At 51.5% G+C, this 17,935-nt stretch overlaps 1 protein-coding gene across 2 annotated transcripts in view; it reads left to right on the top strand.

Moving 5' to 3' along the window:
- Positions 1-17,935, top strand: part of PBX1 (PBX homeobox 1) — a gene marked incomplete at its 5' end in the record, with an annotated part of 105,896 nt that overhangs the window by 70,966 nt on the left and 16,995 nt on the right. For both annotated transcript variants that reach the window (XM_021405616.1, XM_021405615.1), the window contains 3 exon segments: positions 11,620-11,864; positions 14,079-14,269; positions 15,188-15,323. In XM_021405616.1, coding sequence (XP_021261291.1) covers positions 11,620-11,864; positions 14,079-14,269; positions 15,188-15,323 — 572 coding nt within the window.

Genomic DNA, 17,935 nt, shown 5'->3' with positions numbered 1-17,935 from the left:
AAACCCGCAGGATTTCTGGTCACGCCTTGCTGTTCTGGAGGCATCTCGGTGCACGGGGGCTGCAGAGCGTGGAGGGGCTGTGTTGTGAGGCCTTCGGAGCGCACGGGGAAGGCTGAGGGGGGAGCTGGTGGGATGGCTTCGTCTTACCCCGTGACTCCTGCTAGAAGCCAGGAGACCTGTCACTTTGTGAGCCAAGAGAGGCTTTGCTCCATCCTTCCTTTCACTGTAACGCTGCTCCTGCAAGGACCAAGCATCGCACCCCAAACACCAGTGAGATTTCCCCTTTGTGCTCCAAGCAAGGCATCCCTGGAGGTCACCTGCATATCATGAGCCGGGTTCCTCCCAGGCAGTGCAGAGATCTCCCATTGACTCTGCTGCCTTTGTCATGTATTTATTTTAAAGTTTGCCCCTTTGATGTCTGACTTTGCGGCTTGTTTTATGCCAGAAGGCTCGGAGCAGCCTGTGTAATTAGCCCAGAAAACACCGCTTTCATGTGGGCTGGGGGACCCAAGTGGAGAATGGATTTTGAGGGCTTTGTTCTGCTGCGGAGAAATGTTGTTTAGTGTTTGGTGGGTTTCAGCAGAGCTCTTCTCGCCCTTCCCTTTTTCTCCTACCGTGGGGTGGAGCTCAGCATTTTGGAAGTGAAAGCACACATTGCGAGCTGCTGCCTTGCGGGGCCGTTCGCTCCTGCTCTGTGTTTTCTGATAGCCAAGTGCTGCCCGTTCCCACCCGGCAGCGGGCACAGCCCGAGTTCCTTCCACAGTGGCAGTGGGCCTAGCAGTGAGGGGCCCCAGGGGCCCTGCAGAGGTGTCCCCTTGCCATCCCCAAACCAGAGCCAAGGCACGGAGCCACCACGTGGGCAGAGGTATCCCTTTCTTCCTCCTTTCGCATCTGAACCTATGTTTTGCTAAGAAACCTCGTGCCGTCTTCCTGCGTGTGCCACCTCCGTGCAGCCCAGCCTCGTTCCGCTCTTGCTGGGGGATGAGTGGAAGCGGTGCGGCCCCGTGCGGGGCGTGAGCCTCTCGTGTGTGGGTTATCCACGGCGATCCTGTGTTTAGAGCACGTTAATGAGCTTACGGGAGAGCGGGGAAGATGGATCGTTTGTGGTTATGATCCGGCTACTGTCAAAATAACGTGTTATTTTGACGGTTGCTTTGTCTTTGCTCTTGGAGCAATACGGAGGTAGTTTCTTAGCAACAAAACTGTGTTCTCAAACAACACCAGTGAAAAACAACCCCCCAGAAGAGCAGCGCCGAGGGGAGAGGCGGGGTGGAGAGCGTTCTCTAGCACGTTCCCTGGCCTTGGTGCACCCACAAATCTGATGGAGAGCACCTTGCGTGCACCCGAGGGCAGCTGTCCTGCCCTAGGGACACGCCGGGACGCTGCAGCCCGGCTGGCCCAGCTGGGTGCCAGAAGGAGGACAGGAGGGAGCTGCCTGCAAATGATTTGGCAAAGGTTTTCCTGCTCGGTTTGGAGCATCTCCTTTGAAGCCAGCGCCGGGTCTTGTGTCTGCGCTGACGTTGGAGTCCATGAGTGCAAACGGCTCCTGCAGCCAAGTATCTGCCAGGCTGTGTCGGGAGAACTTTTATCATTTCTGTCACAGACATCACAACTCGCTTGTCTTACCATACATCTTCCTAAATGTGACAGAATATTCAGCTGTTATTAATTGAATACTCTCTAATTTGACTGTTTAGCAGGAGGAAGAGCGACTGGTTTTTTTCAGCACAGAGAGCTGACGACTGGAGGATTTGGGGTGCCAAGGGGTGGTTGGCAGGTGAGATGGGGCTCTCAGACCAGGCACCCCTGTTAGCGTGGGAGATGGCCAAGGAATGTGCCCCTTGCATTGGCCTCATTTTGCTCCAGTGTCTGCTGTGCTCCTGGTCCCATGCCCAGGCATGGTCCCATGTGGCAGAACCCACTCTGGTTTGGAGCTAGGAGATTTGGCAGCTGTGGGGGGGGTGGGGGGGGTGGAGGGGCTGCAGAGCCCCTTTGCCACCCGTGCAGCAGCACCAGCACTGAAGGAGCAGCTGCCCCTGTCCACTGTCCTGTGCCCACCAGCCACTTGCACACGTGTGTGCCCGCGTCTCCGTGCCTCTCATCGTGAAAGTTCAAAGCCAGAGTCAAGTTTATTGTTTCTATCTCGTTTACTTTAAGTATAGTTTTACACTTTATTATATGCTGTGACATCTTAAATGGAGCCTGTCACTCCATCTTGACTACTGCTAGGGGCTACAGCCACTTACTGTGTCAGGCTTTTCGGCAGCCCTGATTAACGATATCAGAACGAATGGATCCCAGCACAGGCACAAGCGCGAAAATCAAGGGGTGATTTGCATATTCAAATTGTGCTCAGCATTGAAAGGATGCAGCTAAAGCAGGTATTGCACCCATACACCCTACGGATGCAATTGCCTGCTGCCACGCATCCCAGGTACATGACCTATTCAAGCTGTTAAGGTTCACGCACACATACGTGTGTTTATTTAGTGTCTTCAGCCAAAGGGAGAAAGCATTTGCCCATTTTTCTCTGATTTTTTTTCATTTCCCAGGACAATACTTCAATTAGGATAGCTAAATGGAATAATATTCTTTTTTCTTGCCAGCCCACTGGAATATGTTGCAGAATTACCCATGCAAGAGCTTTTTTTTCCCTGAAAGTAACATTTTGTTAGGTTAATTCATGCACTGGAAAAACAAACTTTCTGTTCTTCCAGTCCAATCTCCACTTACAAGTCAGGTTTTTGTAACCCTGTCATTAAAATGCGAGGTAGCCTACAGTAATTTGAATATTTCATTCTGCCGGCTGCTAATGCACTCTGCATTACAGATGGTACTTGCTCCATCCTTCTGGACTGGGTTCAATTATAAATGAAAGTAGGGAGCTGAGATTTGTCTTTTTGTCTCTGCTTAGTTGGAATAACACAATAAAGCTTGATGGGTAGGAATTCCTCAAGCTGCCTCCTCTTTGCCTGCTACGTTTCCTGTGTAGCTTTCAAGCTGAGCCTGGAGTATTAGGGCTGGCAGTGGCAGAGTTTTTCACCGTTCCTTTGTGCCTCAGAGGCATTGCATCCCCTTTTGGGAAGCTTGGTTCCATCCCTCTCCATCTCCGTGCCCCCTTTTGCCTCTTGAACGGAGGGCAGTGGCAGGGGACATGCTTGAGGCACAGTGGGGACAAGGAAAGAGGATGCTGCATGGATGCTGGGGTGCTGCAGATCACCCCATCGCTCTGCCTGGGGACGCAGCTTCTCTCCGGTTGTGTCCTGTCCTAAATCCAGACCGGGGTGACAGCCATGTCCTTAGCTGTGGGGCACAGCCCTGTTCCAGCCTGGGGCTGCTGCTGCGGGCCCTTCCCAAAGCCCCTTGCAGTGACGGGGCCCCTGGAGAACCAAAGAAAACATTTACCTCTGCTTCTTGATTAACAAAAGGGGGGTAGCAAGGCTATAGCCCAGCTGCACGGCGGCTCTATATTACATACAGATGCCTTTTGCTAGCTCCTTCCTCGTCTCCAAACGGTAAAAGCGATATTGCCAGGGGAGTCGGAGGAGGTGAGGGCAGGGCTTTCAATTTGGTTTTACATTTACAAGGACCAGATGGCCCGCTGGAGATGATCTTTGATCTGGGACACAGCCGGAGTTTGTTGAAGATTTTTTGCTCCCTTTTTTAATCTCCTGCCTGTTTATGGCGTGGGCCTCTCGCAGGAGGCTGGAGGAGCCGGGGGCTGTGCGTCAGTCTGTCTGGCCAGCCCCCCATCTCAGGCCTGGTGTCAGCCCCAGAGCCTTCAAGGAGGTGGGAGAGGATGGCTTTGTGGTTAAAAACCCAAGATCAGGCTGTCCTGGGTCATCGATCACCTCCTTGGGCCTACCGCTTGGTCTCCCGCATCCCTCTGCTTGTGCCCCTAAAAATCAGCCCTGATTTTAGGACAACCTGGGGCTGTAGGGATACACCAGCCCAGACTCTTACACCATGGCCCCACAGCATGGAAATTTGTGTCAGTGAGATCTTGCATGGCATATAACTAAACAGACACAGACGCCTTGAAGCAGAAATGCCATTAATTGATCCTTTTAAAAGATTTTTTCTCTGTTTTCTCTGGTGTCTCCCACCCTTTCAGGCACCAGAGGTGGATGGTCTACTCTCCTCCCCACCCCTCAACAGCGAAGACCCATTTTGGGTATCTTTCTTTCCCCACATGTTTCGCATGGAGCCAAAGCGAATGCAGCTGATCCTATTTCACAAACGCTTGGACTCTTGCAGCATTCTCCCTTCTGTCCAAACAGATCGTTTACAGAAGGGGCCTCTATTTAAAAAAGGAACTGAACGTTCAGAGCTGCTTTCTGGCCTTAAAACGCTGCTGACCGGCTGTTGCCTTGTGGTGAGCTGGGCTTTGCCTGGCCTGTTGGGTCCCAGAGGAGTGACTCCGTGGCCAGGCCCAATGGGTTGGTGTGGTGGCACGAGGGGCTGAGCATTGCTCTGAGTACGTCCTTGCTGATTTGCTCGAACTCGTTGATTCTCAGCAAAATTGGGCTGTTTGAGCATCAGTTCATAGCTGTGGTAGGTTTGGGGCTCAAGTGGGAGCTGCATGTTGTCTGACCCTGCCTGCTCTCTTCCTAGATATGAAGGCGATGGTTGTTTTCTGCGATGGTCTCTAGAAGGTGCAGCCCTGGGCTATGACTGAGCTCTGAGACCTCCAGCTCTCCTGTGCTGCACAAAACCCTGAGCCTGGCCCATATCCACTCCTGCCGCTCCTTTCACCTATGACTCCTTGGCCTGGCTGCTTTGTATGGGGAACAGCAGGCATGGTGGGGCAGGGAGGTGACCTTAGCAGGAGGAGAGCGGCTGGAAAGGCCGCTTCCTTCTGGGGAAGGCCTCCCTTTGTTCGTCCGGGGCCTCTGGGCCTGGCCTGGGGCAGTCAGATCGGGACCCCTGTCCTCAGAGGGGCTGCAGAGGCCCCGGCTTCTCATTAGCAGATTCAGCTCATTCAAAGGACCCATTTCTTTTCAGCAAGGAGAATTCATATGCAAAGCACCACACGGAGCAGGAGGCAGATCTCAGCCCAACTGGCGTTCATGGTTCTTTTTTTTTTATGACTGGACTTGTCCTCGGAGCAATCCCATCTTTTGTTTGCTGATTTGTTCCTGCGGGGCTTAGGGAATCCCGCATCCACTCTCAGCTCAGAGCTGAGGAGCGTTTCCATGTGTGCCCAGTGCCACATCCGAGCTATTGGGGTGGATTCAATGGCTTGCTCTGCCCTTTGGAGAGTCCCTTTTGGGACTCTGCTCTATCACAGGCTCCAATAGGTGAGGGTGAGGTCCCACGCTGTAGGCACTGCCATTTGAGGGACGGATGCGGAGCCCTTTATTCTTTTGCCCCATATCACAGTCCAGGGTTGGAAAAATCCCAGCTACCTTCCAGGAGGTATGGACATGTGGACATCTTTATGTTGCCCTCCTTCCCTCAAGAGGTTGGAATGATTCTGATTCCCAGCATCACGTGCCTCCGAGTCCCTACTATGCGGGCATGGAAAAGAGGCTTGCTGCTGGAGGGGTTGGCATCAAAAGACCCATAAGTAAGCGTGGCTGGTGGTGCCAGGACTGTAAGGAGAAGAATGGAAGATACAGTAATTTGACCCATGATGCTTTGTTGGACCCTGATATAGCGTTAACTGGGCTCGTGGAGTCAAGTTTCTGTACCCAGCTCACTTGCTGGCTGTGCACTAACCCAGTCGGCGTGGGGAAGGGCTGGAAAGAAGCACTGAGATGTGCTCATTCTGCTGCGCAAGGAGTCACGCTGCTCAGGGAAACAGGTCTCCAGCAGTCACCGTGATACTGTGTGTTTGTGTTTGTTTGTTTTTTGATGGAAAGGGCTATTTTAGGTCATTCTTCAGTTTTGGAGGATTTTTCTTTCCACTGTGTTAGTGATAATTTTCCAGGCCTTTCGAGCATTGTGCTTCCAGATTCTCTCTCGCTATGGCAACTGGTTTGGCACTGGGGAGGAGCTGGGAGAAAACTTGTGCAGATTCCCCCCATCCTGTGCGATCCGCTTCTCTCCTCTGCAGCTTCCATGGCACACACAAGCTGCATCCCGCTGAAGTGATGGAAAGCTGCTGTTGGGAGATGAGAGATGTTTTGGCATGTGATAAGTCCCCCCCTCCCATTCCCCACACTCCAAAATTACAGTGTGAGCTTAGTTCAGACTTTTTTTCGTGAATTTGGGTTGAATTCAGGAAATAATTTGGCCTCTTCCGCCCTAGAAAGATGCAAAGTTATTATTTTCTGAAGCACTTTGATTCTTTTGAAGCTGACCCAAATTTTGATGAAAAAGAAAAGGAGGGAGGGGGAAAATTATGACATGAAATGGAAAGAGATTTCTTTGTTGGTTCAGGAAACGCTTTTTGATTGATCTGAATTTGGGTTGTGATGCAAGCTGCCCAAACATGATAGTTAGGGAGTGCTGGAGCATCTGGTGCTTCTGCTGTGGTCATGGCCCTGTTGGGGTCTAATGGGACTTCTTGGCCGTGGCTGGAGTTGGCCTCAGGGCTGTGTGGACCTTTAATTTGAGCAGACCCAGTGCTCGTGGGTCATTGTGCAGTTGATGAGCGTGTTTTCTTGCATCCTGTGTTGGTGACAGTGAGCACAGAGTGTTGCATGGCCAGGTGCTTTAGCAGCACTGTAGGGCATTGCAGTCAGTAGGTCTTCTCCTTGGGGTTAGCCTCTTGTACAGCCCCTCACTTCAGCCTCTTTGGGATTGCGTATTTTTTCACAGCTGTGTGCACTTTATGGACTGGATAAACAGTCTCCACCTTCAAAAGCCTCTCACCAAACTGTTGAAGTGCTTGGTTTCCAAGCAGCCCTGATAGACATCCCCATCCTGAGTGAGGAGTTCGCCGTGCAAAGGGCTGGGCTGAGTTTGCAAAGCTTACAGGTGTGAGCCACTGTTCTTTCATTTCTTTTGGGATTCGTTGGTTTGTTTCATGGCTTTAGACTGCGAAAGCTGGTGACTAAAGTGGCCCATCAGTTTCACAGTGCTCCTCCTTTCTCCGTGAAATAAATAAGGAGATGCACAAAAAGCTGTTTTGCCAGCTGAAATTTTCCATGCCTCATCTCATGGCAGCCTGTTTTGGAAAATCTGAGCAAAATCTGTTCATCCATTTGTAAGTTTTGGAAAGGTTGGAGAGGGGAGGGGAACTTTTATGTCAATTGTAAGAAAAAAACAACTTTTCTTAATTCCCACTTCCTGGAAGGGTGTGTGCCTGCGAACTTGGAAATATCAGCTTCCATTCATGTTGGAAATTAGTGTTTATGTTTTGACGTTGATTTCATCGATTGCTTTGCACAGTGAGCATACCCAACTGAGGTCTCAGAGGCTCTGGGTTGAGTTAGCATGGAAGTACTCACTGTGTTGGCTGTGATTGGTGATTTTACAGGGTTGTGACATGGAGATATGCGGTGTAATGTCTCTCCCTACATTGGCCAAACTATCTCTCTCTGTTGGCCGAGGTATGGCCATAGTTTCTGCATGTATTTAGAACATGTTCTTGATGCAGTGTGGGTACATTAGCTTGGTTTATGGGGGATTTCAAGATTCAGGGCTGTCAAGTTAGGGGATTTTGTATTTTCCTTTGTGTTTGCTTTGTTGTTGCAGAAGAAAGCAAGCTGCATGTATACTAGAATAGAAAAAACAGCAGGAATTTAGGTTGGTTCACGGTGATTAGAGGCTTGTCTGCAAAAGCAAAATTTGGGAAGAGCAGCTGAAGGCCATGCCATCATGGATCAGCCCCAGCTGTCCTGCCCTGGCTATGGACACACACAGAGGTGTGAGCCCCAGCCAGCCACAAGCCACCGAGATGTGTTAAGTCCTTGCAGTTGTAACTGTCCTCAAATATGAGGCAGATGGGAGTATTTTTGTACCAGGTTCAGTGCTGTTGATCTCAAATGTTCACAAATGTAGAACCAAGCTCCAGGGAATATTGAGAGTAGCTTGAAATAATGTGATTCGTTAGTGGTTTTGTTAGCACAGTGTTGGCATCACAGCGGTCCCTCTGGTTGCTGGCTGTTGTTTCAGACCTAAAAGCATTTCCTTAAAGAAAAACAGTGAGCTGTTGTAAATCCCGAAGCTGAGGCTCTCTGAACCCAAGCAAATATTGCGAATGGTGCTTGAATTGCAAAAGGTAGGAAGAGTGTTGATGTTTGATGTGCTGCTATGTGGGCGAACACACGGGAGTTCCTGCGTTCCCGGAGGAGCTGCCATGCCATCGCTGTGCTTATGGCACATCCCAGTCCAGGAAAGAGGTTTGGGCAAGACCTTTATCGTCTGCTGCCAGGTGAGATGTGATGCTCTGGTGCAGAAGGAGGCATCCGGATGGTCCGTGTCTATGGAAGGGGCCAGTAGGAGCGGCTGGCAGGGCTCCACAAGTGGCATTGCTGCTCCCGTTTCCCCATAGAAAAGGCATACAAGAGGCTCACAGCCGTGGCAGAGGGATCCTTGCTTCTCCTGAAACTGCTGCTGGCTGTGCTGTTCCCCCCTCAGTACATCTTAGGCACAGTAGAGGCAGGAAAGAAAACCCTTCTGAAAATCACAACCTAATTACTCCCATCTGCTCCGGCACGGCTTCCCATTTCTGCCTGCCAGGATGCTTGTCTCCGATGCTAAGTAGCACATTATTTTCGATAAGTTGCAATCATTTACTTGAAATCTCCTTCTCCTTTAAGCATCCCCCTGGAAAGGCACTGCAGCAAGTTGGAAACGGGCAGGAACGGGCAGGAGAAAAGCCATCTAAGAGCATCCCAGCTTGGACAGGAGCACTCTGCTATTCCTTCAAAGCCCTCGGCTTGTTTCTTACTTCACTTGGCTTGTTTTGGTGTCCAGCTCTTACATCACCACCAGGTCTTCTTCCTGCAAGATGTCCCCAAGGCTTCCCCATCCCTTCCCTGGGCTTGAGCTGCTGCATGAGACCCACTGGCATGTGCTGGGTACGCTTAGCTGGGGTCACCCCAGGAGAAGGAGAACACGGCTCTGTGACCATGGGGGGGCCGTGGCGTGTGGCTCTGGTGGTCCCCAGCTGCTGGTGACGGTCACCCTGGTCACCAGTGGCCGTGAGGGTGCTGTGCTCAGTGCACAGTGAGCAAGCTCGGGGGTGGTTTGCAGCAGAGCAAATGGGGACGAGGAGCGTGGTTTTGCTTTGATTTTAAAATACGGGTACATATATATTTATGTGTGTTTGTGTATGTGTATGTATATACGTACCTACAGAGACGCGTTTTGTGCCAGCAGGGGCTCTCGGCGAGGGCTGAGCACCCTCTAGCGGCATTGGCTGCGGCTCAGGGCTGCCAAGCCTGCAGAAAAGCAGCCAAGGACAGAAGGTCTGCCATGAATTTGCCTCCCCCAGCCCCAGCTCTCAGTTGCTGTCTTTCCTTTGGCTTCCCCTTCCCCCCTCTTTAACCAGGAGCAGCAAATGGTGGGCACTGGGGTACCAGGATAAGGGATGTGGCCCATCGGGATCTGCATCAGTTCTATGCAGGCGTGTTGCCCTCCCATTTATTTACCCAGCAGTGTTATTCTGTGTGGCCCCCAGCCCCAGCTGGGCTTTAGGGACACGTGTCCAGGCATGGCCACACCACACAGCGATCCCGGTGCTCCCGCTCCTGCAGCACGGTGACGGCACGGCGATGTCCCGTGCTTCCCATCACGAAGCACCTCGCCAAACATAAACTAATTAATCACTTGTGCCTACCTGTCAGGTCAACGATTCCCGAGATTTTTAATCTAAAAATATTTCCCTTTTGAAATCCAGATGCAGCTGTTTTGGCAACTCTCTTTTTGATTTGTTTTAGGGTTTTTTTTTTAATTAGTGTTTCACCTGGGTTGCGTTCTATTTGTGTTTGGGCTTTTGATGCGCTTCTGTTTAATTTTTTTTTTTTTAATAGAGGAATAGGAATTTATTCTCTTTATTCCATAGCAAGTTCATGTCTCGTGAAGCTTGTCACTTGTTCCCCTTTTGGAAGAGGAGCAATGCTGACATGAGCCGAGGAGTGCAGGACCCATCTGGCTTGGAAGTTGGCCTCTGCTCCCAGATTTGGTGCCATGCCCCCGTCCCTCTTCTTACAAATGATTGTCTCTAGTGTGGAGTCATCTAATATTGCTCTTTTCCAACCTTGATGATTCTGTGATCTTTAGCATAGTTCAGAGCCAGGAGGAACACACTCCTTGCTTGGCTCTATTTTTTGTCTGCTCTGGTTTTACGTCTTACTGGCAACTGCCTTCAGATATGTTTCCAAATGCAGTGAAGATCACTTGCTCTAGCTGCTGCCACTGCGGCCTGGGCTTCAGAAAGGATGGGATGAGCATCCCAGGTGTGAGCGGGCACCGCTTCCCTAGAGCCCGCACAGCATCACCCAGCTCCGGGAATGCGTGAGCTTCCACGTGAGGGATGCACCCGCGCTTCCGCTGTGTTTTGAGTCCCTGTGACAGATGAGACGGGAAAATACAATTTGCTTCTCTTCTGAGATGTCTTTTTTTTTTTTTGTTGCCTTGTCAAGGATTGATTTTATTTTGCGCAGATGCGCACACCTGCGTGTGCGCACGTGGAAAGCGAGGGCCGCGTTTGTGTGTGCAAACAGGCAGCAGAGCAGGCAGGACCACCGTGAGATTTCCATGTGATGAAACCCCTCGAGTTTTGCATTTGTGTCCATGCATACCCTCTTCCTCCTCAGCCCAGTCCATGGGCAGAGCAGCAGCGAGCGGCTGAGCACTCCCGAGTCATTGGTGCAGCGAACAACTTTTTACTGCAGGGAGCAGTAATTGAAGCAGTGAGCACAGAGAGGGGAAAAGAACTCTCTCCTTGGCAAGTCGTTCTGCACGGATTGATTTATTGGTGCCCCTTTTCTTAGCACAGTTTTAGAATTCACTCGAACGACCGGATTCTAAAAAAGGCATTTTGCAAATGATACATTTTATTTCATACGTTTTTTTTTTAGTATTATTTCCTTGGGCGGCTAAAAGCTCCTTGTGCTTTGGCTTCAGCCATATTTAGAGACAGGGAAACTGAGGCACGGCCAGTCCTGTGCTCTGTGATTCCTCCTCCTCCTCCTCCTGGGACTGAGGGCCTCTGGGCAAGCTGAGGTTTGGGCTGGAGCCTTTCCATCCCGTGCCTGAATTGGGAAGTGGTCCCTGTTACTGATTGCAGCAAGTTTGGGTACATTCAGTGTGGTTTTGTTTGGTGTTGTTGGAACTGAACTGAGAGAGGATGTGGTTTAGTGGGCATGGTGGTCACGGGTCAGTGGTTGGACTGGATATCTTAGAGGTCTTCTGCAACCTTAATGATTCTATGGTTCTTTGATACTGTGAGAGCATCATGTCGGTGCAGATGCAATGGGAAATGCTGCAGGGTGCGTGTTTGCAGCAGGATGCAGCTTTCTGGGTTACTTCTGCTGGAATGTTCCTCCTGCTTCTGCCCTATTTCAAGAGGAAAAGGGGCAGAAATGGGAGAGAGAAACTGCAGAAGCCACTGCTTCCACGGGGAGCTCTCAGCTTGGGGCTGTGCCATGCGGGTCACCATGCACCGACCCTCCGTGCCCGCACACCGGTGCGACTCAGCCTCTTCCCTTTGTGTCCCCACAGTGCTGAGCATCCGTGGAGCGCAGGAAGAGGAACCCACGGACCCGCAGCTGATGCGGTTAGACAACATGCTGCTGGCCGAGGGCGTCGCGGGCCCCGAGAAAGGAGGGGGCTCTGCCGCCGCTGCCGCTGCCGCCGCCGCATCGGGAGGAGCCGGCTCCGACAACTCGGTGGAGCACTCCGACTACAGAGCCAAGCTGTCCCAGATCCGGCAGATCTACCACACGGAGCTGGAGAAGTACGAGCAGGTAACAGGCTCATTCGTGGCGCGGGATGGGATGGGGATGCTGTGCGGGGTGGCTGGCGCCGAGCACAGCGCCGCTGCCCACGCCGGGCGTACAGCCTGGACCACTACTGACATCTATTGTTAGCAGAGTGCGGGCAGCACAAGCTGTTGCTTTGTACGACAGTGGAAACGTGCTTTCTTAGCATTGGGACGGCTCTTTTTTCGTTTTGCACTGGGGTGTTCTATGAGAATAGGCTCAGCGTGTGTTCCCCCGTTGGTTTTCCTCCTTCTCTCCTCCCTTTGCATTTGGCTAAAAATTGGCACTGTCGAAGGGGACTCCCCTTTGAGGTGCTGGCTCCATGGCAGGCAGTTATCCAAGGACCCTTAAGCTTGAATCAAAATCTCTCTTAAGTATTACTTCTGCTTGGAAAGTTAATTTTCTAGAAGGGGGGAAAAAAAAAAGAAGAAAATGTGGCTTTTTTCTTGTGGCAAATGATTCCTTTTTAAAAAAGAAAAAAAAAGACAAACTATTTGGGTCATGAATGCAGCTATTAGTAACGCTGACAATTGCATGAGAAGCTACGCAAGCCAAAGCTCCAAATCGCTTTCTTTCAAACGCTTCCAGATGTTCTGCAGAGCTCTTTTCCCAGCTGTGCGACTCGCTCTTGCGATGAGCGTGGTTTGTACCCCGAGCATCCCTCCTTTTGGGCGGAGAAGCGGAGCACGGCCACAGCATTACGGGCGCTGTGCCACGGAGCGAGGAGGGCTGGCAGTGGTGGGGTGCCTGCTGTGGGCTGACCTTTGTGGCTGTCCTCAGCCGCTACTGCTGCTACCCCGGGGCAGCGTGGCCGCCTCACGTGGCCGGGGCACAAGGCACGTCGCAGCTCATCCTTCAGGCCCCTGGCTGCAGAGGGAGAGGGACCCCACGTCCTCTGGCATCCCAGCCCAGGGAGAGCATTGAGAAGGGCAGAGCCTTCCCAGTGCCTTGCCAATGGCTTGTTCCTTCTCACAACCCATTCCAGTGTCATTTTTACACCAAGATGCTTTGGGAATGGATGTGCCGGGCCACGTCTTTGCAGCTGCAGGAGGCAGAGCAAGTACCACCACCTGCAGACCTACAAAACCTGGGGTTGGGATGGCTCTCCCGACCTCTGTTCCCCCCCTTTCTTGCTCTGTCTGGCTTCACATGTTGTCTGGCTGTCGCTGTGACAGCACGGCACTCTCCTGCAATTTTCCTTTAATGCTCTTATTTCACGCTGAGAGGAGACAAGCTGAAATTGCTCAGCTGTCTGGGAGCAAAGAGTCACTGGGCTCAGAGCTCTCATACCCAACCCCACATCCCAGGCAGGTCAGGGCTGTTGGCTGTAGGGTTCATCACCTCCCCATGGGCTGGCAATGAGCAGAGGGGGAGAAATTGCTTGGGGGGGAGATCATAAGACAACCCTGGGTTACCAGTCCACACAGTCTGTGTTTCTTTCCCCTTCTAGCCCCATTTTCCATCTCACGGGATGGGAACTGGGGACGCTCTCCCCAGAGCAGCTGCCTGTGTCTCAGAAGCACCTAAAGCTTCTCAGGCCACCAAATGGTTTCCAAGTGCTGCTCTCACCTGGGTTTCGTGGCTTGGATCCCAGACTGGTCCTGGGAATCAGAGGATGTGGTTTTGCCATCCAGGGGGTGGAGGAGAGCAATGAGGTTGCCTTCATCCAGCCTCAGAATCATGGAATCATAGAATGACTTGGGTTGGAAGGAACTTCAAAGATCATCTAGTTCCATTCCATCTGGAGTCCTCCCTGGCCCCTCGCTGCTGAGTCCTCAACATGCCGTTAGGACAGCGGGAGCAGGCAGGCAGTGCTGTGCCCACAGCAAGCTAATGGGATTGTTACCTTCTTGCCCTTAACCTGTCAGAGCTCCTGCCTCAGTCAGAGTGTAATTATTGTCCTTCCTTGCTTCTCACCTGACATCCTGACAGGTCCAAGGACTTCAGTTGTGCCAGCTCCATCTGTGGTATCTGAGAGCATGCAGTCGACTCCTGCCTTTTGCATTGTGTACACTGGGATTTTCTCATCCAGTGAGAGAAATCCACGTCCCCTTGAGAGCCAGCACACCTTTGTGGGTCGGCCCTAACAAACCTTGGCCATTGCATCTCCTTCTTTAGCTGTTCTGCCCCGTGCTCTCCTTGACGCCGTCGAATGACCTTCCGATCCTGGGGTTTCTTTTGCTTTTCTTGCCATCCCAGGCGTGCAACGAATTCACCACCCACGTGATGAACCTGCTGCGTGAGCAGAGCCGGACCCGGCCCATCTCGCCAAAGGAGATAGAGCGGATGGTCAGCATCATCCACCGCAAGTTCAGCTCCATCCAGATGCAGTTGAAGCAGAGCACGTGTGAAGCCGTCATGATCTTGCGCTCCCGATTTCTGGACGCACGGTGAGTTCACTTCCCCAGACCTTTCTCCACACCCACCGAGCAGCCTTGTTTGGGCCTGGGAGAGCTTGTGGAGTGAAAGGGAAAAAACCTGGGAAAGGCAGGGTGCCCTGGTTTTGAGCCACAAGGACTGTATCCTCCTTATCCTTACCTTGAGAATGGCACACTGCTGATTCTGCTGCAACGCTTCAGTTAGGGATGAAAGCTAATCCTGCGATCCGTCCTGTCCCCTCTGGTTTCCTGTTCTTCTCCCAAATTTTCAGTGTGCTTTAGAATTATTTGCTTTCAAAGCTGGCTGTATGCAGGCTGTATCTTGAGATAAGGAGGCTAGGCAGCTATGACTTGGGAAGAAATAGCTGACAGTATCCAGCTGTAAAAGGAACAAACTTCCCCAAGAACTTATGTGTGGCTGCTTTCTCAGCACAGGGCTTCACAGAGCAGCGCTGACATCTTTGGCCAGGACAGCCAGGTGCTGGGGGTCACCTTCCCAGGTGCAGGAGCTGAGTGCAGGTGTTAAGAGATGAGACTTACTTGCTTTGGAGGGTGCTAAGAGAGGAGTCCCCAGCAAGGTGCAGATGAGGATTCATGGGTGGTGCACCCTATGCTCCCAGAAGCAGGGGAAGATGGGAGGCAAGTGGGGAAGTTCAGAGCATCTAAAGTTTCAGAAAGAACGGTGAGGCATTGGAACAGGCTGCCCAAGGAGGCGGTGGAGTCACTGTCTCTGGAGGTATTTAAGAACCATGGAGCTGTGGCGCTGAGGGACATGATTAGTGGGCATGGAGAGGATGGGTTGATGGTTGGACTAGGTGACCTTAGTGGTCTTTTCCAACCTTAATGATTCTCCAAAAGTTACATTCCTGTTTTTAGATCCCTGGCACTGATTCCTTTTTCTTCTGTTTTTCCTTTCTTTTTTCCCATAAGGCGGAAGAGAAGAAACTTCAACAAGCAGGCTACAGAAATCCTGAATGAGTATTTCTATTCCCATCTCAGCAACCCTTACCCCAGTGAGGAAGCCAAAGAAGAGCTAGCCAAGAAATGCGGCATCACAGTCTCACAGGTGAGAGAGCTCAGAAATACAGCAAAGACAGCTGCTGCTCAAGGAAACCGAGCACCTTGAAGGGCACTCAGACCTCAGTCAAGTTAGTTATGTCCCACTGTTGAGCATTTAATTGCTAAATGGGATCAGAGTAGGCTGGTGAGTAGAAGAGTAGGCAGCAGACTTACAGGATCAAGCCATGGGTGAAAAAGGAGAGTTTGGGAGAGGGCTTACACGGGATGAAGACTTAATGTGTGTGACTGTGTGTGCAGTCAATGTGTCAGCAGCACAGAAGCAATTCAGCACAATGCACAGAGGCGGTTTTCTCCTCAGGGAATCAGTGCTGGTTTGCAAGAAGAGCTCCTTTGAGCTGAAAGTCCATTCTTCAGGGCAAGGGTTTTAAGGGCAGTAGGAGGAGTTGAGCAGAGTTGGCCTGACGAGGCAGAAAGAACACAGTCCTGGTGGGAAGGGGTTGAGTCAAACAGGCTGATGGTTAGAGTTAGTGCTTGAGGAGAATGGGCTTTCTCAGGGTTGTTTCTGTTGTCACTCCTATTCTGCTAAACATGGCATCTCCCTGATCTGCTTATCCCTCAAGAAAAGGTGATCAATAAAAACAGGCTGAATTATTTGGATTTGAAGCATGCATTTGAAGCAGCCGGGTACTTCCCAAAGTCTGTAGTTTTGAACTGCTAGCTATAGGGATTTTTGAGGGGCACAGTCAGTCCTTGAAGTGTTCAGCTGTACATTACTCAGGCCTGCCCTTTGTTTTCTCACTTTTTGGAGCAAGCCGCGTGACTGAGGGCCAGAATGTAGCCTCTGGTAGTCTCATCCTCGTGTGAGCTTAGCGCTCCCTCCAGGCTCCTCTTGCACTCCCTGTCTTGGGCCTCCTTCCAGCCCCAAGGCACATGCCTGCTCATCACTTGAGTAAACTGAAGACAGCGGCAGCATCTGGTGTCCTTGTGAGAGCATGTCTGCCTTCAGCAGGAGCAGCAGCATCCGAGGCTAGCTGTCGTCACTGTGCCGAGTGCCCGCTGAGCCACTCCCGACTGCATCCCCTGTGCCAGAAGATCCAAGCATTGATTCTGTCCAGAGTTACCTACAGGAGACAGGGCATATTGGCTCAAGTAAAACTGCAGCTGTCCTGATGCTTCCCCTCTCACTTTTAATTCATCTGTTCGCACTTACAACTTCTCCCTGGTGGAGAGAAAATGCCCAGGAGAAACGCTGTGCTTATGAGCTAAGTGGGAAGCTGGAGACGGGGCACATTGCCATTAATGAGAAAGCTGGACCGAGAAGTGGAATGGAGCTCTTGACAAACTGTTCCTGCTCCCAGTGCCATTCAGTATTCAGTCCCAGATCTGGCTTGGGTGCTGATCTGAGTTATTGCTTTTTGCCTCCCTGGAGTCTCTGCGTGTTCCATTTTCCTCTTCTCCTGTGCAGCAGCAGTAGGTGCAGTTCGGTACCAGGTGAACTGGTGGATGAAGCTGCTTCTGTATAGAAGATGCTGAGCTGTCTGCAAGCACTCCAGACAGAAAACATCAGAGGAATACATCTCACAGTCCTCAGTTATCAACACTCAAGCCGAAACAATTTTCCTACGATGAGGGAAAAACAGTGAGCTTCCCAGGGTGAACATCCAGTCTTATCTTCTCTGACTTGGCACTGGGGCGTCTCTTTGTGGGAGGGGGCACTGCTGAGCTGCTCACCAGCAAGCAGAGGAGAGCATCCTTTATATCCTGCCAAAGAGGCTGATCTGTTCTGAGTCCCAGCTCAAGATGGCAGCTCCAGTCAACCCCAGGAGGAGCTTCTGCTGGAGAAGTACAGCATCCTCTGACCTTTGCCCATCTCCATCATCCTGTCGAGCTTCATAAAACAAGGTCAGGAATGGCTGCAAGTCTCTGCATAGAGACTTGGACATAGGAAGACATCCCTCCGGATGCCAAAGAAGCTGGCAGCTGCATCCCAAACCCTTGGCTGAATCTTCCCCACATCTCTGAAATTGTTGTCTGCAACATAGGCACCACAAGCGAACAAGACTACACCAGCAAGGCACTGACTTGAGAAGCAGCCCTGGTAGGGTACTACAGCCCCATTTCTCAGACTCTGAGCTTCCTATTGCTATGCTGAATGTGCAGACTTTGGGGTGTTTATCCAGACACCTGGCAGGATGGCCAAGTGACTGTTCTTTGAGGCATGCATATCACTGAGCCCAGGATATCACCTCAGTGGGCTTTAAGGATCGCCAGCTCACACCTCTCCTTGGGGCTTGTTGCTGTCATGTTACATCCCTGCGGGCAGCTCTCACCAGGACTGGCAGGAGCACAGCTGCACTGCTTTGCTCTGCCTTTACATCTGGCCCATCGTTTTCAGCCACCTCCAAAGGACACACTTATTCCCTGGGACCAAAGTTAGTTGTCTTAGCACAATCCCTGCGCTGCATGCAGGGACAGGCATGCAGGCCTGCCGTGAAGCCATCAGATATACCCACACAAACCCCGTGTTCCCAAGTGTTCCCACTGTCTTTCAAGGGGTTGCAGTAGGTAGAAGGTGCTCCCTCCCATGGCTGAACAAGTGGGGAAAAAAAGAATTATGATGGACTGTTTAATTTGAACTAATCCACCTTCCTCACCCAG

This window comes from Numida meleagris, chromosome 7 (assembly GCF_002078875.1).
Source record: "Numida meleagris isolate 19003 breed g44 Domestic line chromosome 7, NumMel1.0, whole genome shotgun sequence".
NCBI classification, from domain to species: Eukaryota; Metazoa; Chordata; class Aves; order Galliformes; family Numididae; genus Numida; species Numida meleagris.
Note: the sequence above shows the minus strand (reverse complement) of the source record. Positions and strands in the feature narration are given on the sequence as shown.